This window comes from Pungitius pungitius, chromosome 2 (assembly GCF_949316345.1).
Source record: "Pungitius pungitius chromosome 2, fPunPun2.1, whole genome shotgun sequence".
NCBI lineage: Eukaryota > Metazoa > Chordata > Actinopteri > Perciformes > Gasterosteidae > Pungitius > Pungitius pungitius.
The window spans coordinates 33652741-33677391 of record NC_084901.1 but is presented as its reverse complement, the minus strand read 5'-3'; the positions used below and the strand labels follow the sequence as shown (position 1 = coordinate 33677391).

General features: G+C 42.1%; 3 protein-coding genes across 3 annotated transcripts in view; all 3 read left to right on the top strand.

The window, feature by feature from the left end:
- LOC119211535 (collagen alpha-1(XXIII) chain) overlaps positions 1-15739 on the top strand; it is a 96392-nt gene extending 80653 nt beyond the window's left edge. The window contains exons 9-32 of the mRNA XM_062560812.1: positions 231-257; positions 3541-3615; positions 4249-4365; positions 6372-6398; positions 6504-6530; positions 6651-6704; positions 6791-6850; positions 6933-6977; positions 7062-7139; positions 7340-7363; positions 9349-9393; positions 9503-9547; positions 9640-9720; positions 9806-9859; positions 9989-10054; positions 10163-10189; positions 10270-10329; positions 10411-10482; positions 10577-10603; positions 10679-10732; positions 10813-10899; positions 11063-11158; positions 12597-12635; positions 13412-15739. Coding sequence (XP_062416796.1) covers positions 231-257; positions 3541-3615; positions 4249-4365; positions 6372-6398; positions 6504-6530; positions 6651-6704; positions 6791-6850; positions 6933-6977; positions 7062-7139; positions 7340-7363; positions 9349-9393; positions 9503-9547; positions 9640-9720; positions 9806-9859; positions 9989-10054; positions 10163-10189; positions 10270-10329; positions 10411-10482; positions 10577-10603; positions 10679-10732; positions 10813-10899; positions 11063-11158; positions 12597-12635; positions 13412-13462 — 1338 coding nt within the window. The 3' untranslated portion in view covers positions 13463-15739. The remainder of the gene's footprint in view (positions 1-230; positions 258-3540; positions 3616-4248; positions 4366-6371; positions 6399-6503; positions 6531-6650; positions 6705-6790; positions 6851-6932; positions 6978-7061; positions 7140-7339; positions 7364-9348; positions 9394-9502; positions 9548-9639; positions 9721-9805; positions 9860-9988; positions 10055-10162; positions 10190-10269; positions 10330-10410; positions 10483-10576; positions 10604-10678; positions 10733-10812; positions 10900-11062; positions 11159-12596; positions 12636-13411) is intronic.
- Positions 15740-17609: 1870 nt separating this feature from the next.
- rack1 (receptor for activated C kinase 1) lies at positions 17610-21426 on the top strand. The gene is made up of 8 exons (XM_037462067.2): positions 17610-17822; positions 18727-18898; positions 19400-19547; positions 20047-20142; positions 20317-20427; positions 20667-20807; positions 21025-21135; positions 21314-21426. The coding sequence occupies exons 1-8, from the start codon at positions 17714-17716 to the stop codon at positions 21377-21379; spliced, it is 954 nt and encodes a 317-aa protein (XP_037317964.1). The 5' UTR covers positions 17610-17713; the 3' UTR covers positions 21380-21426.
- A 590-nt stretch (positions 21427-22016) lies between these two features.
- Positions 22017-24271, top strand: nme5 (NME/NM23 family member 5). The gene is made up of 5 exons (XM_037460645.2): positions 22017-22378; positions 22769-22974; positions 23390-23490; positions 23573-23691; positions 23807-24271. The coding sequence occupies exons 1-5, from the start codon at positions 22217-22219 to the stop codon at positions 23906-23908; spliced, it is 690 nt and encodes a 229-aa protein (XP_037316542.2). The 5' UTR covers positions 22017-22216; the 3' UTR covers positions 23909-24271.
- Positions 24272-24651: the final 380 nt, after the last annotated feature.

Genomic DNA, 24651 nt, shown 5'->3' with positions numbered 1-24651 from the left:
TTACAGATTGTGGTCTGTCAAATGGTTCCTGCAGTAGATGTTGTCTTGGTGAGCTGCTTTGGGAACAGATGACCATTGAGCCACTTCCTTCCCCTATTTAAGTATTACATGTGAAGCCTTTCTGTCCCAGCTGCTCTACAGTAGCTATATTTGTATTATATACTTCGGCCTGTGTGATTTTGCAGTGGTAATATCTCAAACTAATTGTTGTGTTCCTATTTTTCTCCCAGGGTGACCGAGGGGACGCTGGACCAAAGGTAAGCTTTTCTCTTTACCTGAGAAGAAGAAAACAGGTGTTAATGACTCTTTTATGTTAATGTAGTAAGCTTTTCTAAAGAAAACCTTTCTTTTGAGTGTGTTTTCTCCCTCATCAAATCTTTAATCTTGCCTTTATGACTCCTTACATTTTCTTTTTGTCTTTCTCGGTCTCTGCCACTCACCTTTTCCATTTCCGCGGCCTGTTAAGGTCATGAGACATTTTGATTTCCCTTTACAGTTTATTTTGAAAACTAACTAAGTTCAATTCTAATCAAAGCTGAAAGAAAAGCAGTAGACTACTTATAAGTTAAAGTTTGGATCATTTACATTCAGAGACTGATACCATGGATCACATGTATGTGACGGTGTCTTAGGACTGCAGGAGGACACAGGGAATGTCTGCACGTTTCAGGTTCAAACCCAGATCACACAGAGAAATGATGGAGTTCTGACAACATCTGAAAAAGGACTCATCATTTCCCAGTTGTCGCGCTGGGGCCAACAGACCCAAGTGAAAGCACATCTGATCACAAGTTTTGTCATGTTGTGTTCTACCCACATAAGATTCAACACTCTGGCTTTTCATAACTCAAAGGAAAGTATTCATGCGCTGGGCTGCTTCCCCAGAAACTGCACCGACAGCGCAGTCTGGCTCCTGTGATGAGGTTTGAGTTGCCCACATCTCCGGAGACAGAGATGAGAAATTATGATATTAAAGAACGATGGAAATACTTAAACATCGCCATTAAAACCAAATGGTCTGAGCGGTACGCCAAAGCTGCCATCTCGTCTCAACCAAACTATGTTTTCTTTATATTTCAGAGGAAGCGGCTCTGCATCTGGTCCATGTTGTCACTTTAGTCTTTCATGGGATACCATTCCACCCACTATGAGATCTATGTAATTATCTCCCACTTGATTTGCTGTGGTATGAAAATAAGCCCCCATCACTACATGTTTAGTGGATTGGACTCTTTGAAGAAGAATCCTGAATTAACTATTTTAGTTTTGTTATGTTAAGATTATGACATCAGGTCAAGGTCAAAAAGACACGGCTACGGGGTGATTAATGCATCGCTTGGTGTTTGAACCCAACAAATCTCTAAGTTTTATCCACTAACTCTCCTAGATGTTAAATTGCTACATAACATGGAACCAAAAGTATGAGTCACTTGCTCAATATAATTACTTTTATTATTTTAATGCAACAATTTGAGTTGCAGATAGAAATGAAACAGTAAAAAAAGTAACAGTGTTTGCTGATATTTCTATCAAATATCCATTAAATGAGCTGCAGCATGAGGGTGAGAAAGAGTTGGAGCCTGACATTATTGGCATAGAGTGTTACAAGTATTGGAATGGAACTGAATGATTATTGTTTTATGCACAAATCAAGTGTAACATGTAGAGAGCGGCCTAGAACAGTATTTATGATGCGGCTCCGAAACATTACAGGAATTCTTGATTCCTATTCAGTTGACCGCCATTTAGTTTCCTGGCACATTCCCTTCAGATTCTGAGCTGATAGTTTTGTGCAAGAATGAAATCTTTTTGGCATTCAGCATCACATACTTCTTCCGATAATATTGCATTTGGACCAAGCTTCTGGAGCTTTGATGTCGTTGGATAAGTCTGCAGCCAAAAAATCTCAGTGTTTCACTTAGAGACACACGCTTGGTTCAAAACAAACCTTACAGCTCTTTAAACTACTGTATTTGTGAAAGAGGTTTGGCCCTGGGGTCCATATTCATGCATATGATAAGATAGATCAAGCAAGTGAAGAGCTCTTTTGTCTTTGAATGTTTAAAACAGGATTTCTTTACCCACTATGAACCACTGCAGGGTAAAGGTGGTGCTATGGGAGTGGCATCATCATCACTACATAATCCTAACATTGTTTGGGAAATAACCTCTGAACTCTAAGAGAGGATGAGAGGAAATATGTGAAAAGAGGAAGTGGCCATGAATCTATGTCGACCTGTGACTTCCTGTCATCCATCATGTTCAGTGCACTGAATCCCAACACAGGACACAGGACAACAGGGCTATTTAAACACAATCAGATGGCCTGGAACCACCAAGAACATGAGAAAACAGGTCATGGCTGGTGTTGCATCTCAAAGGCGACGTTTACTGAAAGGCAAAAAGATGGCGGCCACTTTCCCAGGCTCCATACTGTCAGAACATATGCAGGATGTTATGAATGTATGTTAAAGTCTGGCTGTTGACAAGCCACAATGGCACTTTTGTCCTCTTGCCCCCCCCCCCCCCCCCGGAGCAGCTACCCAAAAAAAAGCGCGGTCAGACGCGGCTCCGAAGTTGATTGGCTGTGTGTGTTTGTGTCAGCCTGAGGTCTGATGGGAACCCAGTAAAGGAGAAGCAGCCTATTCTCTTATGGGAGGTTTCAGGAGCCCATGTGTGCGTTATGTGGTCTTCGTGGTGGGGACGGGGGGGTTGAGTGAATGTGACAGCGGGGAGAGAGAGGAAGAGGAGGGGTCTGAAGAACCTCAGCCATCCAGGGCTCAACGCAGCCCGTTAACTCATGACTGCACCAGCATCCACCCCCCTGCTGCTTCTCCTCCTCCGTCCTCCAGTCAACGTGCTTTTAGAAGGAACTCGACCAGAGAAGCAGCACGGGGCTCCAACTTTGTGGCGGCGGACAAACTGCTCGCTTCGGCTTGACAGACAATCATCGCAGTTACTTTCCGTTGGCTGGAATGAGCCACCCCACCTCTGTTTGGTTTGGTCGAAAAAAGGGATGGGGAGGGGGAAGGGGGGGGGCATTAAATGACCCCCCCCCTTCTCCCTGAAGGACCTGTTTGAACAAAGAAACCCAGGAATCAGTCTCTGAGAGTGCGCTGTGTGTGTTAATGGAAGATGTGTCGCTCTCCTCTCCTCAGGGTGCTCCTAGCTCTGGCTCTCACGCAGGTCTGCACAGTAATCAGATTCTCACAGTCAAGGTTTGTTCCATCAGGCCAGCGGTCCCGTCGGCCTCCTCCCGCTCCCTGCTCCCACCAGGGTGCTCATCTCGTCACTGCAGACGAATGAGTGGAACACTCTCCTTCTGCTTCCTGTTTCGCTTCCAGCTTCTGAGGCTGCTGAACTCTTATTTCCCTGTTGGTCGGACTCTCATCTGCAGTTTAATTAACATTAACATTTTCTGCTCTCTTTGGTTTCTTCCCTTATTTATAAATTTCTCCACTGCCTCTCTTTTTCAAACTTTTGGCTTTTTTCTCTTCTATATTTCGACTTCTTGTCCCTGCCGCCCATCTTGCATCTCAGATGGCCTTCCCCCGATATGACCACGGCTTCCTCTCTGGAGAGCAGTCCGGTAGCTTTCAGAGACGTTTTCTGAAGGTACCCCGGCAACTTTTAACACTTTAACTAACCTTTTTCATGCATGTTCTGATTAGCAATGCATCGCCCTGCTTTTGTAGTTAAATTAACAATCATTTGGGTTCCTACGTCACAACCTGACTATTGAGACAACTCTGTGCCTACAGCACATCTGTTTGGCCGAAGCATGATGGTGGAAGTCTTCAGAACAAGTCGGGCCCTCAGATAAATTTAACAGTTAGGGGAACTAGTAAATTAAGCTAATGAACTACATGCTAATGCTGGAAAGGTTCAATTGGGATTTTGAATTATGCAGGAAGCTGTAAATGGATGGATTCAAGGACCAAAAGTTATAAAAATGCTTCTTATATTGACATTGAATTGTTTGGAGTCACTCATAGTAATGAACACACAGACCTCCATCAAACTCATCAACTACCTCCCTTTTAAAAACGTTTTAACCCGGAGGATTAAGAAGGATGAAAATTTGACTTACACGGACATGAACATGGCTCCCTGAGTAAGTTTAAATGTGTTACCAGGCAACGGTTGCTCCATCTCAAAGGGACGTGGTTGCATGGCGTCGACCACAGCGGTTTGATTCCATACGTTTTTGACTTTCCCTCATTCTTCTGTGATTTTGGTTTTTGTCAGGGTGACCAAGGCCAGGCTGGACCCGCTGGTCCTCCTGGCCCCCCAGGTCCCCCGGGTCCCAGAGGCCCCCCGGGGAACACGGGCAAGGACGGACCACGTGGCCCTGCTGGCGAGCAGGTGAGAGTTTCTTCTTACGCATCACACGAGACAAATGTATACCCACTGCGACATGAAACAACGCACACACACACACACACACACACTTTGTTACTGTTAATATTATTTTATTATCCTTCATCGTCCCCCCTCCGCCCCCCCCTTTAGTTTGCCCTCGCACCACAAAGAACGCGGTCACGCCAACACCTCAGTCCCCATATGTGTTAACCTTGTGGGGTTCAAACAAGGTTTTTGTCGCATTTGCAAATAAACGCACACTGTGTGTCTGTGAGTGAGCGTGCATTTATACATGCACATGTGTTGAAGGGTCCAGGGTCTGCGCAGTGGGTCGCAGTGACCCTGAATCCTCACTCTTCTGGGTTTGCCAGTAAGCTGCGGCTTACCTAGAAGCTTCCAGAATAGCAACTCTACTCCTGGCCTCATCTGTTTTGTGTGAGACGGCGGCCACAAAGCTCCCCCCCCCCCCCCCCCCCCCCCCTCCCCCCTCCCCAATTCTCCCACCCTGCTACACCACGACTGTGTTGCCGCGCACCCCTGAAACAGATATGGCACTGCGGCGAGTTCATGGGCAGTTTGCCGGCCTCGCTGAACAATGGTTGTGGTCGTCGCCTCGGGGCGGTTTATGTTCCTCCAGATCAACTCTGTGCTTCTCAGACAGCGGCTGCTTTTAAGCTGTCGCTGCGGGACGGGGGGGGGGGGAGGAAGGGGCTATGAAGGTCATTGTTGCAGCCATAGGTTTGAAGTAACAAATGTCGGCGTCACCGTGGGGGGGGGGGAACGAGGAACGCAGAACCGAGGGGGCCGTCCAGGAACGTGGTCGATTTCTGATACGTTTTCAAGATGATTAAAGGCGTCGCAAAACCTCAAACAGCAAAAGCAAAGCCGGACGGCGCTAGCAGGCGCTCCGTGTTGTGGGCAGATGTTTGGAGGAGAAAGTGAGCAGGCCGTCAGCATCTGCTTCTCCAGAGTGTAAAACCAAGGAGGGAGAGAACAAACAAAGTTACAGCCAGTTTCTGTGTGTTATGTGTGTTATATATGTGTGTTACATGTACCACAACATATCTGGTTTCAGAGAATCCTGTAAAATTAATTTGGGATTTGTTCATATTTGGCAACGCATGTGAGATCATGGTCCTGGTCCATGCTTTTCTGCACTCGGGGCGAGACAATCATTTGTTTCCCTCCGGCTTTGCAGGAAAGACAAGAAGGAGGAAAGAAGGGTGAGAAAAGAGGTTAAAAAGCTGCTGGAGGATGGAAATAAAAAAGACCACATAGCAAGTAGAGAGGATCTGAATGACAGTTTGTATGTGAGAGAAGGAGGAAGAAAACCAGCTGCAACGCAGCTAAGTAGCTTCTGCCATTTTTTATTTTTTTAAAGAGTACGGGGCAAAAGGCTAATAACCTTCAATTTATAGCAAACATTTATTGCAGTGCAGTGAATAATCAAGTAAACACGATAGAGGAGAGATAGAGGGTTGTTGGACAAGATCCCAGTAAAGTTGGGATGACTTCATAGCAGATGTTTAGCTCCTCCAAGCCTGCGTCCACCTGGCCTTCATAAACACGACAGGTCTGTTTATCTGAAAGAGCCATCAAACCGCCGATGGAGAGATGCCAAAAAGTGGACATTGAATACTCTGGGAGTGTTTGTGTTGGTTTATGGCTCATCATCAAACGCCGAGTTTGGCCACGGCGCCCAAGTCGTCTCCTGTAAATTGACACTAAAACGGTCATTTGAATGCAGATTGGTGATGGATCCACGGAAACAGTGTTTCACTCGTTTCTATCGAAGTCTTCTAAGTGTTCTGATGATGGAGTTGGACGCCGATGTCTAAAACACCTCAGATCAGAGTTCTAATGGTGTGCCGGCCATGGCTTATGAAGACGTTCATGCTGCTAAACTCTGCCTTGTTGAACACTGACATCTGTTGGCTAAAGTGGTTTTGACTCTTTAAAGTCCTTTTACCTGACGTCTACTAACCAAGTTTCTCCTCTGACCTTCTCAGGGGTTTCCAGGTCGTGATGGCTTGGAGGTGAGTTCAGTTCAAATCCAAATTGACCATAGTTGTTCATGAATAATTATTACTATTAAGCATGTGAGGATTCTTTGATGGTAAAGAATTTAATTTCTGCTTCAGGGGCCGCAGGGATTGCCTGGGAAGCCGGTACGATCATCACTGGATATTTGACCTTGAATCGACTCCATTTCTGCTGTTTTGCTGCAGAAGCATCATGTGACCAAAAAGTTGCGCAATTGACGCTTCTGAACTTTAATGAATTGACAGGGAGAGGATGGCGAGTCGGGCTATCCGGGATCACCGGGCGCCCCAGGAGCGAAGGTCCAGATAAGCGTCACTCGTTCACAACGTTTAATGTGGATGTGTTTTCATGCCACGTGTTGAAGGTTTACCGTGTGTGGAAACAGGGCGAGGCCGGCATGGGGGAGAAAGGAGAGAGAGGCATGGATGGACTCCCGGGACTGAAGGTAGAAAACTTTAATAAATACGTATGTAAATACGTTTATAAAAACGTATAAGACATCCTCTGCCATATGTGTGATCAAACAGGGAGACAAAGGGGGACTAGGAGAGCAGGGACCACAGGGACCCGTGGTATGTGCACAGAAACACTTGTGTTATGATTCTCTGCAGTGGTTTGTGCCCCCCCTCATTGGAGTTTGCCCGTCTCTGCCTCAGGGTCATCCCGGAGAAAAGGGCGCAACAGGCTCCTCAGACGTCATCGACTTCAACGGGAAGCTTCTTGATGCTTTCCAGGTGAGTGACATTAAAGCGACAGTGAGACCACATTAAAGGGCTGCATTATATATTCCACCAGACATATAACTGAATTTGTAACTGAAGTTTAGGCGTCGGGGGGGGACTTGAAAAAGCCCACAAATGGAATCGTGGTGAGAAACACTATTTTCTTTTTGCAACCGCAAAACTGAACACGTTGCCCTTTTTCTTCTCAACAGGCCATCAGCACCATCAGTGTTTCGGTAACCTGCCGTTATTTCTGCATGGTTTTGGTGGAGTGATCAGTAACTAACACCTATAATGATCACACACATGTACGACCTGTGTGTATTTGCATTTGAGCAGACCTGCATAGTCCAGTGGTCCTGTATGTTTTTGCGGATGCCCTCCACCCAGAACTACATACTTCAGATGTATCGGATCTCATTCTAGAGGCTACCTCTGAAGAGCATTACTCAATGTTCCTGGTCTACTAGTCTAGTGGGCTCTTTTCTGTATTTATTTGGGATGAAAGACACAGGTGCAGCAAATACAGTACAGCTGTGCTTTTCTATCAGATAGCATGCAGCCTAGTAGCAGAAAAAATCACCAGTCTTTTGTTATACTCTTACATTGTTACATGCTGTGTTTTTTATGGCTTGTTTCCAACGCGCCTAACAAGATGTGTGAACTCGCTATAGGGCAGCATGGTTTTTTTTTGTTCCACATAACCGAGGCACAAGGGGAGTGCGTCCAAAAGGAGGGGAGAGGAGCTCCTCGCCATCACTGCAGTCTCAGTTTCATCTCGCCCTTTGATTCCATGCACCGGGCTACATGCTAATAACAGATGAATATCTCTGCAGTGGAGTGTGTATCTTATTTAAAACCACTCTGGAGCAGGTCCCCTGGGACCTGATCTGAAATGGGCTCCTGCATGTGAAGCTGTAGACAGCAGCCTACAAAGGAGTCTTTGCAAACACGAACCTGAGATCTTATCAGAAGCCTTTTGCCATCGTGGATTAGTTGGCACCAAATCACACGTAAGGACTTGGCTACAGTTACCTGCCTGCAGCACGGAGTGCTCATTGGCCACCCGGCTCGTGTTATGATCCATTCCCTTGTTTGTGTGAAGAGCCGTGTTGGTTTCCTCTGTGGTGAACTTCTACGTGATGATACATGAAAATGATACGTAAAAAGTTGCCTGTTATTGTCATTCATTAACAGCTTTTGCTCCAATTGTTTGCATGGAAAGCCTTCACGTTCAATTGATGGAATATTTCAGATCAGATGGTTTGTAAACATGTATTGGTTTCCATGGTGAGATGGATGATAAACAGAAAGTTGCAAATTGGCAAAAGGGAGAGATTTTGCATGTTCACATCCAGGAAGGCAACTTTCCTTTTTCATGACTTCAAGATGTCAGAGGACTTCAGAGGGAGAAGTAATGAGTATAAGATTGAGGATGAAGAGATTAAGGAGCAGGATTTAAGGGGTTGTCACTTATTAGCCTGCATAGAACACAGGCTGGAATGGATATGATAAGGTATCCTTCATCCATGGTGTTACATAACAACAAGAGACTCCTTTGACCTCTCTTGCTTTTGTGTAACGGCCTCATCCTCATAAAAACAACAGAATGAAATAGGATGCCAGGCTGTAGTTTAGTACTACAAACCACATTCAGCACAATCCTTGTAAAATATAATTGCTTCAAGTTGGTCGGGATCAGCGAGTGAAATATTTTTTCTACTGTCAGGCTTTCAATGAGAAATCAAGCAGCCCTGTTGTTTTGTTTAGTGTTGGCCCATTTTCAAGTCCTATAGTGCAGTTTTTCACTCATTTTTATAAACAAAAAGTTGGAAACAGACACACATAAAGTCCAAAGTTAGACATATTTTCTCATTCAACTCAACGAGAAAGTGTTTCCAAACTCGTAACTGGTACTGTATACAACAAATGTATAGTGTAAGTAATGTAAGTATCTTTATATTAAAAACGTATCACATGACTACTTGCAGAAAAACCATATAAGGTCATCTGTGCTTCTTATTCTTTGTTTCAAATAAGCATGTTTTTCCCGACACGTGCACAATCACCTCATGAGGTGGTGATGTTGTTTACGGCTTGTCTGCCCTGCCCCCATGCGGCCAACTGCAGGATGGATGAACTTAAATGAATTCCAAAATTAGACACATCCTAAAGATTATCTTGGTGTTTATGTCTTTACAACGTGCGTTTTTTTCTGCAGGGTCCACCAGGGCTACCTGGACCCCCAGGCCCTACAGGGGAAAAGGTAAGGGATTATTTGTTAAATATGTGTCCGTATAACTTGAGCTTGATATGTCTTGCAACTAAAATAGCAGTTATTCATGAAATCAATCCTTTCTCTGTTTGTCTTCCAGGGTGAGCTCGGTTTACCGGGGCCGGCAGGACTCGATGGGGAGAAGGTATGGCCGCCAAATTGCTCACAGTCGGACGAGACTTTTTATGCCGTAGTTTGTGCGTGTCCTTAAAGTGACTCTTGGTTCTTTGTCTGCAGGGACCTAAAGGAGATGTCGGTGAGACAGGACCACCTGGCGTGAGAGCAGAGAAGGGAGAGATGGGACTCTCTGGCCCTCCTGTAAGTAGTAAACATGTTTGTCTGATACACAAACAGTGAAGAGTTGATGAACTGCTGGGAACTCATCTGGCTTGTTTCGGGTCAGGGTATGGACGGACACAAAGGGGAGAAAGGCGACTGCAGAATTGAAGACAACCTGGTTAGTGAAACACACACGCAGCACAGCCTTCCCTTGTGTATGTGTATCGGATCAGAGCAGACAAGTGCTATACCAGTAATTGGGTGTGTTTTAGCTCATTTTGACTTTTCTAATTGCGGCGGTGTTCAGGTTCAGATGATTTCGCAGCCAGGCCCACCTGGCCCACCGGGGGTTCCCGGGTCCCCTGGATCGATGGTGAGTACTTGTCGTCTCTCTTCACGCAGGTAGAAACTGTTCAGGTCACGTTTGTTGTGAGGATCTGTAGCTGTCACACTCACTCACTCACTCCCACATGTTTTCCAGGGGTTGCATGGTATGCCTGGTCCTAAGGTAAGGCTGCAAGATGATGGAGTGTGGTAGTGGCTCTAACACCCAGTTTGGTACTCAGTGTTGCCATCCCTCCAATGCAGGGTGAGCCTGGATTCGGCATAAAGGGAGAGAAAGGGGACCATGGTGCTCCTGGAACCAGAGTAAGTGAACCATTACTAGCATACGAAAAAAAGCTAAACCCAGACACGACACAGTGATGCTAAAGCACTTTTTAACTGCAGGGATTAGACGGCCCCCAGGGGACAACTGGGCCTGCGGGGTTAGTGGGTCTTCCAGGTGCGAAGGGAGAAAAGGTAAGCACCTGACCACCTCCCTTATTGTCTAAATGTTTTACAGTATTCAATAAAACAATCCTTATTAATTGTATCTGTCGATGTGTGTTTGCAGGGGAGACCAGGGGAGCCTGGACTAGACGTGAGTGTCTCACTGGAAGAATATCTCTACATTTTAAGTGGAATATAACTTAAAACTGTGTGCTTCTGTCTCCAGGGTTTCCCGGGTGTGATGGGAGGGAAAGGCGAACGAGGGGAAAGAGGAGATAAGGTTAGTTAAGAATAAAGAGGTATTTATTCATCTTAAATTCTGTTTTTGTTAATATTTCCCCCCTCCTTCCTCCTGTTCAGGGTGACCGGGGATCAGTGGGAAAGAGGGGTCTAAAGGGCCAGAAGGGAGAGCAGGGTCCTCCAGGCCTGGACCAGCCCTGTCCTGTGGTATGTCTCTCTCACACACACACACACACACACACACACTGTAATGATGCACATTAGAACCTTTCTCTCACCTTATATGCTATTTCCCTTCTTTTTCCTCTCAACATTTCTGTGTTTCTCTGAGTTTCAAAGCTGTGACTGTGTGACTGGCTCTTGCTGACAGGGTTGCGATGAGAGAAAAGATGTATCTAATGAAACAGGGCTTTCTTCTCCTCCACCTCATCTTCCTCCTTCCGGCCCTGAGGCCCCCTGTCCTGTGGTATAGTATCTCTGTCTCCTCCTCCCTCTCCTCCCCTTGCATCACTATTTTTTAATCTTCATTTGCTATTTTCTTTTCAATCTGTCAAACTCTCAATTCATTTTATTTTGTATTGCCCCAAATGGTGAATTACAAATTCCCCTCAGAGGGCTTTACAGTCTGTACACATGTGACATACTCTGTCTCAAAACCCTCAAAACATCACAAGAAAAACTCCCCCCAAAAATGACAACCCTTCCATGTCCATCTCTCTCCCGGGATGGACAGACCATGGATGTCATGTGTCCAGAATGAACCATGTAAAAGATTTGCAATACATTAAATTCCTATAACATAGAGGATTAAAATAATTGCGAGTAGTAAGCCAGATGTACAGCAGGACCACTGCAGGGATAACCACCATCTACAGGAGCTACTTTAGGAAAGGGTGATGTTGGTATATGAGGACAGTAATAGTAACATGATTAAAATGTAAAATAGTCATAATGGTGATGATAGCAGCAGCAGGTGGAACAGATAGAACCATGATCCATGGAAACCTGTGGGGCTATAAAGCACAAACACTCCGGGGACGAAACCAAGTTCGTGATGCGCATTGATGTTTACAGCAATAGAAATGGGAATCTCAATGTATATGTCTAGACTGTGTCTATGCCTAATATGTATCTCTGGAAATCAAAAAGATTGCCTTCAATATGAAAAACAAAGGCATGGAAGATACCTGGTTACAAACATTATTCTATCTGGAAAAAAACAGAGAAGAGAATAAAAAACATTCTACTGCAAGCTCACAAATATGAGTGCATACAGAAATACACACAAACATAGAAAATCCCCTGATTGCCACCAAATCAAGTTTTTTTTTTATGTCACGGTGTGAAATGTTGATGTAAGTCTGACGCTATGTTAGCATAGCTTAGCATAAAGGCCGGGGGGGACTGCTTGCCTCGCTCTGCCCAAAGTCAAAACATCTGCCTCGTAGCATCTCTAATCTGTAGTTAATCCATAATATCAAGTTACAGCCAAAGGAGGGTTAGGGGTGTTCATCTGGCTGCAACCACACCGCTACATGTCATACCCGTATGCCTCACCGCTAGGCTAAGCTAATGGCTACCAGTAGTAGCCTTATAATTAAAAAATAGATATGAGAGTATCAATCTTTATCTACATCTCCGCTGGAAAGGAAATACAAAAATGTCTTAAATTGTACCCCAAAATTTGAAATGTCCCTTTAAATGAAGAAGCCATAAGCCACTGAGGGTTATCTTGATTATGTTCTGAACTTTAAGCTCAGCCTCCACCTTTTCTTTATCATAAAACATCGGATTGTACACTTGGGACGTTATCGTCGTTGTGGCGTGACTGTCAGGTGTGTTTAATCATGCATCACATGACATGTGCAGCCTTTTAGAATCCCACTACCGTTCTTTCTCTGCAGGGGCAGGATGGGATGCCCATACCAGGCTGCTGGCACAAGGTGGGTGTTAAGAGGGGTTGTTTGAAACCTATTGTCAACTAAATAAATGAGTTGCATTTTATTATGTGACAACAGACGGGAAGGTCAGGAGTAGTAAAACGCTAACACTATTTGCAACCGACGCATACATTAATACTCATAGAGACTTTAATTAATTGCTTGACTCTGATTTGGCACAGGGTCATTATGTAAGTATTTTACAGTATGTGAGCTTGTAATCTAAAGCATGAGTGTTTGTTATGTTTTGATTTTAATTGAAATTGCTACTAATAATTAATCCATACTATTCTTCTTTTGCAGTGATGACTAACCAGCCGCATGGAATCTGTACATATTGATATGGTATATTTTGCAGTTGAATACTACGCCAACAACCCACCCCTTCTTTCATAAAACATTTGATATAATATATTGACATCTTTTTTTTAACAAGGACATTTAATTGTTTCAGTACAGTATTACAAAAACTTTTTTTTAACTCCAGTGTTGTTGAGAATGCTGCTGTGGTTTTTAAGAGAAAAAAGGTGAACTGGCAGTTGACCCCTACTTTGAAGGACAGTCCAGAGGAAAGTGGTGGAGTGCCTTGACAGTCTAGCGGTCTCACTAACAAAGCCTGACTTGCTGTCTGATTGTAATGATGAACGCTGTATGGACATAATGGTGTGTGCACTCACGCGGTCTCACGGATGCTTGGATGGATGCACGGACCTCTTTGGGAGTTGCATTTGGAGGAATGCGGGTTAGGACTCTCCTGTTCTCTCTCTGTTTTCCAAAAGGAGGAAATGGCGAGACAGAAGCTCAAACGCAAGCGTCTCTCTCAGCCGTGAGTGGGGGTGGTGCCTGGCGGCGAAGGGGAACATAAACAGGCAGTAACAGTAACATGCTGAAGACTCAGAAACTCCGTTATGGAAACTCTCCGGGAGGGAAGGTGGAGGGGGGGGGGGGGGGGTGCGACAGAGAACCCTGCATTTTACACTCAAATGAGAAGTGAAGACACACCTGTGGCTGATGATGTTGCACAATAGCTTCATAACCCGTTGAAGTGGTTTGGGAGTCCCTGACGTCACTGGCACATAAGGGAGGATATGCTGCACGGGTCCTCAGGTGTATCTGGGGGGGGGGTCTCTTGTGTGGCTCTTTTGTAAAGGTTTTGACTTGTCAAATGCATGATCAGTGTTGTTTAGCAATAACGTCCTCTCTGAAAGCTCAAACTGAAGTAGAATTTTTGCAGTTTGCAGTTTGCAATAAGAAGTTTTTAATAGTCTTTCCAAGCCAGTTTTTCAGAGAAGTCAGAGTCTACCTTTTTAACTTTGACTTGTAGAAATGGTGACTTGTTTTTTTTTCACTCTTACCAGTTTTTGTCCAGCTACATTTTGCATTCCTGTGCATTGCCTTTTTGTGGAATACATAGATAATGAAACGTCAAGGCCCAGTTTGAATTGACTATTTACATTATTAGTAATAATAATAGTAGTGTTTTTCTTGCCCTGACAAATAATTGCCATTCAAATAGTTTTTCTATACAATTTTGCTGCATTTTAACTGATCATTATGCTTTAATCACTGAGGAAGAAACATTTGATTTACTATTGCCAGTTTGCTCTGAAAGGTTCTTGCTGCTGACTTAAATGTGTGTTATTTGTTTGATATTTTTGAAACGAAACAATTATTTGGATTGAAGGACAAACAGACTAAAATATGACATTTGAATCATATTCATGCGCAACTATTGTTTTTGGGGGCTTTCTTTGTGCAGTACACGACAATGTTTTATAACAGTTCTTTTGAATTTTGAGTGTGTGCGTTTTTTTAATCATCACACTAAAAGTTTTAAGTCTTTACTATCAGATGACTTTTACTGGTGTGTTTTGGTCTTTCAACTATATTTTTCTCAGATGAAATAATTCCTTGGTGCTTATATATTTCTATCTACCCATTATAAAGCTATACTTTGCATATCCTGATGCAAAATCACACACATGTCCACCACAACACAAGTTTTATTGTTTTAAGGAATGTTGAACACAAAGAAAACGTGGGTTTACCGATGTACCTTAATCAAATATTTGGCTACATGTATACAGGACGTCATATGTTGTCAATTCTCCTTGCATTTCTTCATGAATATTCTACATAGATATAAGTTGAACTTTTTGATACAATATGAATATCATTCAGCGATATATATTCTGGTCGATAACTAGAAACGACTGACGATCAATCATTTAGAACATTCTTATTGGATGTAAACAATGTTTTATTGATTGATGATCTTCTTTCAACATTGACATATAGGTTGCTAAACGTTGCTAATTCCAAATCTTGCCTTTACCAAAAATCTGTTATTATTTTTTCGTACACCAGATCTTATTAATTAGTGGAACACCAATGGACATGGATCTTTGTTATTCCAATTATAAATAAATGAAACTATGTCCCAATGATAAAGGCCACATATCAGTGCAAAGTTTATTATGACAAGTAATAGATACAAGTTGAAATGGATTATTGGAAATTCCACACCATACCAGTCCCATTAAATGTTTCTCTTAATGAAGGGAGATTAATAGATTACATCACAAATAACTCCTGTACTGCAGTACTCGATAATGAAGTTAACAGTATTTTAGAGACTTTTTCTAGAAAAAGAAGAGAAATTAGTTGCATTAGGATAGATTAGAATATCTGGAAAACAAACTTTATTTGAAAGTCATAAAAAATGATTGACTTATAGGTTATTGAAATCAGAATGTATGAACCATAAACCACACAGTTCTTAACGTGATTTCACTGGAAGCTGATGGTTATCTGCCACTGAACACTATCATACGTGTTTATTTCTTTTGCAGATTCTATCAATTTCAGATTTAAGGCGTAACAAGTCAATATGTGTCTGGAAATAATTGTTTTAGTCACACTCTGTACCACAGTATTAGATTGATTTGGTGAGAATGACTTTTGTTGTGTATTTGATTGAAAAGGAATTAAGCTATTTTTGTAATTAATTGTCTAAAAATGAACATGAATTTTGGTCAACTAAGCATGTAGACTGAAGTAAACTCTCCAGTTGTATGTTATTTTTGTCCATTAAATCATAATTATGTAAAATATCATTGATGTTATTCATTTATTTAACATTGAATGTTGAAAAATGTCTCCTATCTGGTACTGTCACTAGAATGAATGCAATGATTTCACCGAAGAAAGAAAATTAATTTGGCTGGAGGGAGAAAAAACACAGAATTACAAAGCAACACAATAGAGAAACACCATAAAAAGGGCAATGCCAGAAGATTTGGTGTAATTTAAAGATATGCATGCACTGTAATACATATTTACACAAAGGCCAACACACCACGAGGGAGCGAGCTCCGGTTCATGCAACACTTTAGCAGAGATGGCAGCTTTCCTCACAACCTCCGACAGTTAAATACGTACCAGTCAAAAAGTAACATCCTTCCTACGTTTCTTAAGTCTAACAATCTCCTGAAGGAGCGTCTGTGGTTTTTCAATCAAACCGACGTCTTGGCAGCTATTTGAGGCTGCACACAATGACAGCAGTACATTGAGCTGAATGTTTCTATTACCACGCTAACATGCTCACATTGACAGTGATACCGTGTTTAGCAGGTAATGTTCATGCAAACATAGCCAGCACAAAACAGAAGGTAAAGCTGAAGCGGATGGATGAGAAGGCAGGTAGGCCCATCACAAACAAAAGTATTGTAGAAATGATCATTTGGACAATGGATAACGACGCTATAGGAAAGTCAGTAATCACCAAAGTTATGATATTTTATGCTATGAGGCACAAGTAGGTATCCACAAGTAAGATATTTTCATTGTTTTTGCATGTCAAAAATAATAGTGAATTTAAAAATGATCCACCGAAAATGTCTTCCACCTGCTGAATGTGTTGATCAATCCCTTCCACTGTGAGGTTGCTGATGCCGTGAGGAAAAGCTCCAAATCCAAAGATGGAAAGTTGGTTAATTGTTAGTTTGAATGCTAACAACACAATAGAACATGTGCGGAAAGCATTTTCTGGATCAAAGGGCAGTGTATTGTGTTACCCAACAGGCCAAAGTGGGCTCGTAATTTGACTTAATTTCCTCAAACAAATACCTGAAAGATTTGCACAAATCATTCCCACATGTCGTTCGTTGTTACAAAAGAATGAGCTCATTGCTTTTAAGTACAAACAATTGGTACAATTGGTACAACGTATATATATATATATAAACAAAAAATAGATATAGAGCCATGCCATGATGGTTGATGACTTTAACATAGTGTGATGAAAGTGCAAAAGTCAAAGATACGGTAATTTGTTTGCTCATTGTAAGCTGTTTATTCAAATTAAAATCATGATATCCAGAGTTAACGTTGTACCAATATATATATATATACATTTCCCAGAATGCTTTGCGCGCTATAATATATATTTTATATATATATATACATGTCTGTAACAAGATGTTCCGATGTTGGTATTATTAATGGCTAATGGTTGTATTTCAATAACAGTAAATGCATATTGTTCCAAAAAAAGATCATAACAAACTACAAGTATTTTAAAAGTATTTAAATGATTTAATATGAGTTCTCAGTAGCAAAGAGAGGTAATTACTTAACTAATTGTATAAACCATGGAAGGATTCAAAAATTCAATTTGCATGTTAGAATGTGCCTAGAAATACATTACATGTAATTTGGCTGATGATGATGGTGTAAACCCAGTCCAATAGACCCGATCGTATTAGTCAAAGTATTAGTATTTATTTACACAATAATTTAAAGAATCATATGAACAAAACTCCCGATAATCAGCTTCATTGTTGGATCACCAACACATGACTTGACCTACAGCAGTGCTGTCTAAATGGAGCGTTCCTTTCCTGTGTACATGGTCCACATTTCCCAGAATGCTTTGCGCGCTCGTAACCCCTCATAGTTTTAGCATCCGGGGTTGAGCTTCCTTTTCCTCTGTGCTGAGTTGCGATGAGGATCTAGGCGTCCCTCGTCCTAAGAAAAATCCGAATCCATCCTTGTAAAAGGCACCATCGAAACTCGCCAAAATGACCGAGCAGATGACAGTGAGGGGGACCCTGAAGGGTCACAGTGGATGGGTCACCCAGATCGCCACGACGCCCCAGTATCCCGACATGATTCTGTCGGCGTCCAGAGGTGAGGATTCCCCTCCTGGCTCCGCCAACATGGCTGACGATAGGTTAGCATTAGTCAGCCAGTCGGTTAGCGGAACTTGCAACTGTAACGTACAAGAACAAACGACAATGCTGACCAGAGTTAATTGTACTTAAGCCGCTAACTGTAACTAACTGGATCATTGAGTCAATACGGCTGTATTTGTTTGTTTAACAGAATCCTCTCGAACGAGCTAGGCGCCGGCTAGCTCAAACTAGCTAATGCTAGCAAACGTCATCTCAAGATGCCCACATTGTATCTGCCACACGTGCAGTGCCGCGCGTAGACGTAACCGTGTGCTGAAATGTGCAGATCGTGACACCATCCACCCCGAACCAGAGCAGATTGAGCTTTCCACCTGAGAGGAATGAGAGCGTAGCTTAAAACGTTCTCATGTGAAAGCATTGCTAACTAGGAGCTAACTTACACGAGTATTCATGTAGCCCTAAGAGTAGAACAAGTAATCAAAAAACATCTGGTGTACTCACACCTGGTTGTTTGTATTGAGAGGAAGTCATACGGATTAATGACCTGCCACAAACTCAGTCATTTGGATGTTAACCGTTAAGATGTCCTAATTCTAAGTTCCCATCACAATTTATGCTAACTAGAATCAAATGAAGATTAACCATATCTCAAATAATCTCTAATCATTAATGGATATTGGACTATTAAACTTACCAATTGTAAGATTTTTCTCAAAGATCTTAAGAGAATTAAAGTACTACATCCAAACCATCACAAGTCAAGTTACTTGAGCACATCTGAGTAAATGTAACTAACAAATGCACTCATTCAAATATAGAATCGCGTGGTCGTGTAATTCTCTGCATAATTAAATATGGATGTAAAGTTAAAAGTAAGCTGGATGTCTTTTTTCCCCCAGATAAGTCTATCATCATGTGGAAGCTGACCCGTGATGAGACCAACTATGGCATCCCCCAGCGCTCCTTGACGGGCCACTCTCACTTCGTAAGTGATGTGGTGATCTCCTCAGATGGACAGTTCGCCCTGTCCGGGGCCTGGGATGGGTGCCTTCGTCTGTGGGATCTCACCTCGTAAGTACAGACAATGGTAATTTCCAATCTACCAGTTTAGAAGTTCAGGTTGACTGTGGTTAAGTTGTTTCAATTTGTACAGTGGATGTTTTTATCCCTGTAAAAGTTTAGTGGGAAAGTGTCTTGTGGGTGTGTGAAATACAATCAGACCAGGGAACACAACTAAACTATAAATTCAGTTCCAACATACATTTTTTGTTTGGCAAAATCTGTCTACTCCCCAGTGATTATACCTATTCACATTTAACTGATCTCAAATGGTGACATACCTGCAAATATGAGGGGAAGTAAAAACTTATTTAAATTTTAATGATTAACTACAGGATATAAATTACAGCTTATGTCTTTTTTCAAAATGTGCTGATATGTACCCAAAGAGCTTGCTTTCAACAAAGCAAGAAGCCTTAATGACGTGTGTGCTGAGACCATTGACGTTGATGATAGTATTAAAAAATGCAGCACTTTGGACTCGTTTGTAAAAAATGTTTGGTGTTTCCCCAGTGGCCTCACCACCCGCCACTTTGTTGGACACACCAAGGATGTTTTGAGCGTGGCCTTTTCCGCTGATAACCGCCAGATTGTGTCTGGCTCCCGGGACAAGACCATCAAGCTATGGAACACTCTTGGAGTCTGCAAGTACACCATCCAGGTGAGCTGCCAGATCATGTTAATTGTACTTGAAGACACTTTGACTTCGGGACCTTGAAGACAGGGTGCTGCACCGTGAATGTAGATGATTCAAAAGGAACGACTAGGACTGCACACAGATGCTCAGGGTGTCTTGAGAGTAGCAAGTTGGTCACTTTCAGCGCGAAAGGAACCAGATTTCAATTTAATTACTGTTTAAAGGCTTCCCACTGCTTAAAATTGGATAAAATAAATACTGCCTTTAATTCAATTTCCCTTCCTTTATATCAAAAGCAACTCACCAGTCACCATTGTTCTGTAGTAGTCTACAAGTGAGGTTGAGCAACCTCGGTTGGGCTAAAATGTGACCCGTCTAGGTTAATGCTGGTCAAAATCCCAAGTACACTACTGTCATTTTCCTGCCTTGTTTGATTTCATCTGGCCATTTGAAAAACAAAGCACTACTGTTTAATAACCAAACAATCTTTTATTGAGATTATATATGTATTTTACATTTGCAGGATGAAGGTCATTCTGAGTGGGCTTCTTGTGTGCGCTTCTCCCCCAACAGCAACAACCCCATCATTGTCTCCTGCGGCTGGGACAAGATGGTTAAGGTAACATACCTTTTTTTTTATATAATAGTCTTTTAAATTTTTTCCTGTGACTTCTTACAAAGTTGACTCATTCAAAGTTTGTTTGCCTGGTGAATTTAGAAAAAACTTGTATTACCCATACATGGTTAATGAGGGCACAACCCGTATGGCGCTAAACGATTCCTTTCCTCGTAGGTGTGGAACCTGGCTAACTGCAAGCTGAAGACTAACCACATTGGCCATACTGGGTTCCTGAACACAGTGACGGTCTCCCCTGATGGTTCCCTGTGCGCATCTGGTGGCAGGGTATGAAATAATAGATTTTCCCTCCATTCTGAACTCAAATAAGGCACCAAGTTAAGTCAAGCTGCAGGTTTTAACGTTGATGAGAACTTCAAAAATATCTGTTTAACATTGATGATAAAGAGGCTGTTCCTGAGTTATACCTGCACTTAATGTTATGCAACCAATGGTATGCTGCACGTATCTTAACAATCTACTATATTTGTTAATATGGCTTTTGGTGCTTTTTTTCCCCGGTCTAGGACGGCCAGGCCATGCTGTGGGACCTGAATGAGGGAAAGCACCTCTACACCCTGGACAGTGGCGACACCATCAATGCCCTCTGCTTCAGCCCTAACCGTTACTGGCTGTGTGCCGCCACCGGCCCCAGTATCAAGATCTGGGTAAAAGACCTCATTCTAATTATCTCTCGATCAGTAAAAGGTGCATTAAAGGCACCGTGCAATGGGCTGTGACGAAATTTCAAAATGCCATCTGTACTCTGTGATGATAAAGAGGCTGTTTCTGAGCTCTAGCCTAAACCCTTTTTATAATTTTGGTTGTGTTCACTTCTGAGTAGTTGGTCAGTGCGTTGCCTCTGATGTTTTCTTCTTCCTGTAGGATCTGGAGGGCAAGATCATTGTGGATGAGCTGAGACAGGAAGTGATCAGTACAAACAGCAAGGCTGAACCCCCACAGTGCACTTCCCTGGCGTGGTCTGCTGATGGACAGGTACCATACTGTTTCACTGGTTATTGTGTTTATTCCCCAGTGATTATACCTATTCACAATTAACTGATCTCAAATGGTGATATACCTGCAAATATGAGGGGTAATGGAACACCAACTTATTTTCATAAAGGATAATAAAGTTGCAAAATGTAAGCATGTACTTTTTTATTCTTTACAGACCCTGTTTGCTGGCTACACTGACAACCTGATCAGAGTGTGGCAAGTCACTATTGGAACTCGCTAAGAACCTTTCGTCGCCAGCTACTTTCAATAAAAGACTGTTTGAAAAGAGCCCTATGTCTTTCTTTCTACTAATTATGAAAAGTCCTTTTTCTTTAAATTTAACAACTTGTGTAAAATCAGTAGGGACAACAATGCATTCCAAACTTCTACAAAGCAATAACTTAATGATTTATATGAATGAAGTCAGAATTGTTAATTAACTGTCTGAAATTTAATAATGAAAAATAAATTGTTGAATTGCGCCATGATTTTCAATTTCAACAACACAATTACCTGATATGTTCCTCTTAAAGAAGTGGATGCTCTTTGTCATACAGTAATCCTTTAAATATGTTAATTCTGTCGTATCCTATTTTTCAGATATGCTGAAATAGGTTATATACAAAATGGAGAGGAAATGTAAGGATTCAGTCGGCGTTTAAGGAATTTACAATATAATCCTTTTTAAATGTAAACGCTGCAGCAGGCCCATAACTTGTAAAACGGCAAATATTGAATTGCATTCCTCGGGCCGTGTGCTTGTTCACCAATGGAAGGTGATTAGTCAATTATTTCGATTCAAAATATTTGAGGCGAGACGAACTCTTCGTGGATGAATTGACCCGCTTGGTTTTCCGTAGTTATGCTAAGGTATCCTAGCAACCCAAACACACTAAAAACGAAGTGCTAGCTAAGACAACGAAGTAACGTCTCCGATACTCATTACATTTAACAGCTAACTGCTCAATGTAACCTTAGTCTAATGTAGAACTGAAAACCGTTGAGTTGATGGAATTGACCGAAGTAATTAAAGCAACTAAAGAAAACTTAGCTAATAAGCTCTTATTAGCTCAACTTAATGGCTTCAGATGCTACTTGCCTAATGCAGGAGGACATGAACCAAACTTTATATCCTCGCATCTATGTGGAAAAAACTCTGGCCCTCATCAAACCAGATGCCATCCACAAAGCAGAGGAGATTGAGGACATTATTCTGAAATCAGGCTTCATCATCTTGCAGGTTGGTCAACATATTTCTGAAGCAACTGTTTTTTTGTCTTTTATTATAGGATTTCCCCACATAAACAAGTATTGCATGTTGAACACTGATTATATATAATTCCCTCTGCTCATATTTTGGCTTATATCAGCAGTACGTGCTAAAGATATTTTTAGGCAACCGAGTAACAGACACCATGTCATAACTAGTTTGCCCACCAGAGAGCGCTGTCCTGGGTCAGTACATATAGTATAGTCACACTTTGCTAACCAAAATTTAGACCTCTTAATCCAAAGTGTTTATTATTCAAATAAATAAAAAATAGGATGATAAATCATCAGAATTGCTCAAATACAATCCAGCATCAGTAGTTATTTCACTGATGTTTCCCGTACCTCCTTCCTGTGGCAGAAGCAGAAACTGCAGCTAAGTCCAGGGCAATGCTGCGACTTCTACGCAGACCTGTATGGAATGCCCCTCTTTCCCAGCTTGACTGCCTTCATGAGCTCTGGCCCCATCATCGCCATGACTCTGGCCCGTGACAACGCCATCGCCCACTGGAAGTCCATCATAGGCCCTGTCAACAGCACCAAGGCCAGAGAAACTCATCCAGGGTGGTCAGTGTGCTATCTTACAAAGGGGTTGATTCAGTCTTTGGTTTAGTTGTCCTTTCCCTCCTGGCATACGGGTTTTTGTTTATGCATTACAATGGTGAGCATATTGACTCCACCACTGCCCTGGAGGGCACAAACTAGGCCTCTGATCTATTCCTGCTTATGAATCAAACACAGCTTCGTTATACTACAATGCTGAAATTTGATTGAAAGTGATGTGTATGTCCCAAAAAATAAAAATAAAACATTCAAATTAGTGTCAAAATAATGACATATTTATGAGATTTCATGCCAACAATCCTTAGATTGGGCTAATAAAGAGGGTGAGAACTGCTGTTGAACACATATCCACAAAATACAATTTTTACTTACTTAACAGAGATGTGTAAATGAATGTGATGTATTTTTTTCCTGCCAGCCTTAGAGCAAAATATGGCTCTTCTGAGCTTAAGAACGCACTCCATGGCAGCATGTCATTTCATGCTGCTGAAAAGGAGATCAAATTCATGTTCCCAAACTGTAAGCAATGCACAGAACAACACTTACTGTTACATAGAAGCGTGTTGACCACTGATGCACCACACATGCCTTTTCTCTGCAGCCTTGATTGAGCCCTTTCCCACAAGGGAAGACACCGAAGAGTACCTGAACAGGCATGTAACCCCAACTCTGGTGCATGGACTCACTGAGCTCTGCAAGAGCAAGCCCCTCAACCCCTGTGTAAGTATGCATGCTCAACATTTCAAGACATACATATATGTATTATCATGTATTCTATAACCTTGTCATTTACTGGTGTTGAAAATCTCCATTTTCCCCTTTTTTTCTTCCACAGATTTGGCTTGCTGATTGGCTGATTAACAATGATCCAAACCAGCCTCAAATATGTGATGGAGCCATTGTGGAAAAAAAAGAATGTCAAGAAATACATGATTAATAATCTAATGAATCAATTTAGTAAAATATATGACGTGTTTTTTTCAGTGCTAGTCATTTTGTTTGCTGTCCAGGTGAAGTTGGCCAATCAGTAAATTATTTGTTCTACCTTGAATGCTGCTTCGAAGGGTGTTGATTCATGACTCAAGCCAAAGTTCAGCAGTTTAACATGAGGAAAACAGGTCTTAATCGTTCAGTAAAACAAATATAGATAGTGGGTCGAAAATTGCTCATATGATTTTATTAGCACTCACAAAGTGGGGATCAAACACATCCTTTCTTTGTCGAAGTAGTACAGCTTATTAAATAACCTACATGGGAATAAAGTTGTTGAGTAAATAAGCCGTTGAGTGAACTAAGTAACTTCAGTCACAGGGTGAGCGGTGGCAAAACATCGATGGGGGGACAATTAATAAACAAACACAACAACACATGCCTGGTAATATCGAACTGTCCTCCCCATCTGCTGGATCAACTCATGATCTGTCACCTCTGAACCCACCGGACAACAAAAGCTGCAGTCAAACTTAACACAATGGTGTTTATTGCAAGCCCATGTTTCCTATTCCGTTACAACTTTATTGTAGTCCTTGAAAGAAGGTCACGTTTATAGCATCGGTGTCCACGTATACATAAAGAGCTTGGTGTCATTTTATCCACCATAAATGTTCAGATATGCCAAAATCTACATTTACAGCAGTTTGTACACAGGCAGAGCACCGTTCATACTGACGTCACTACTGT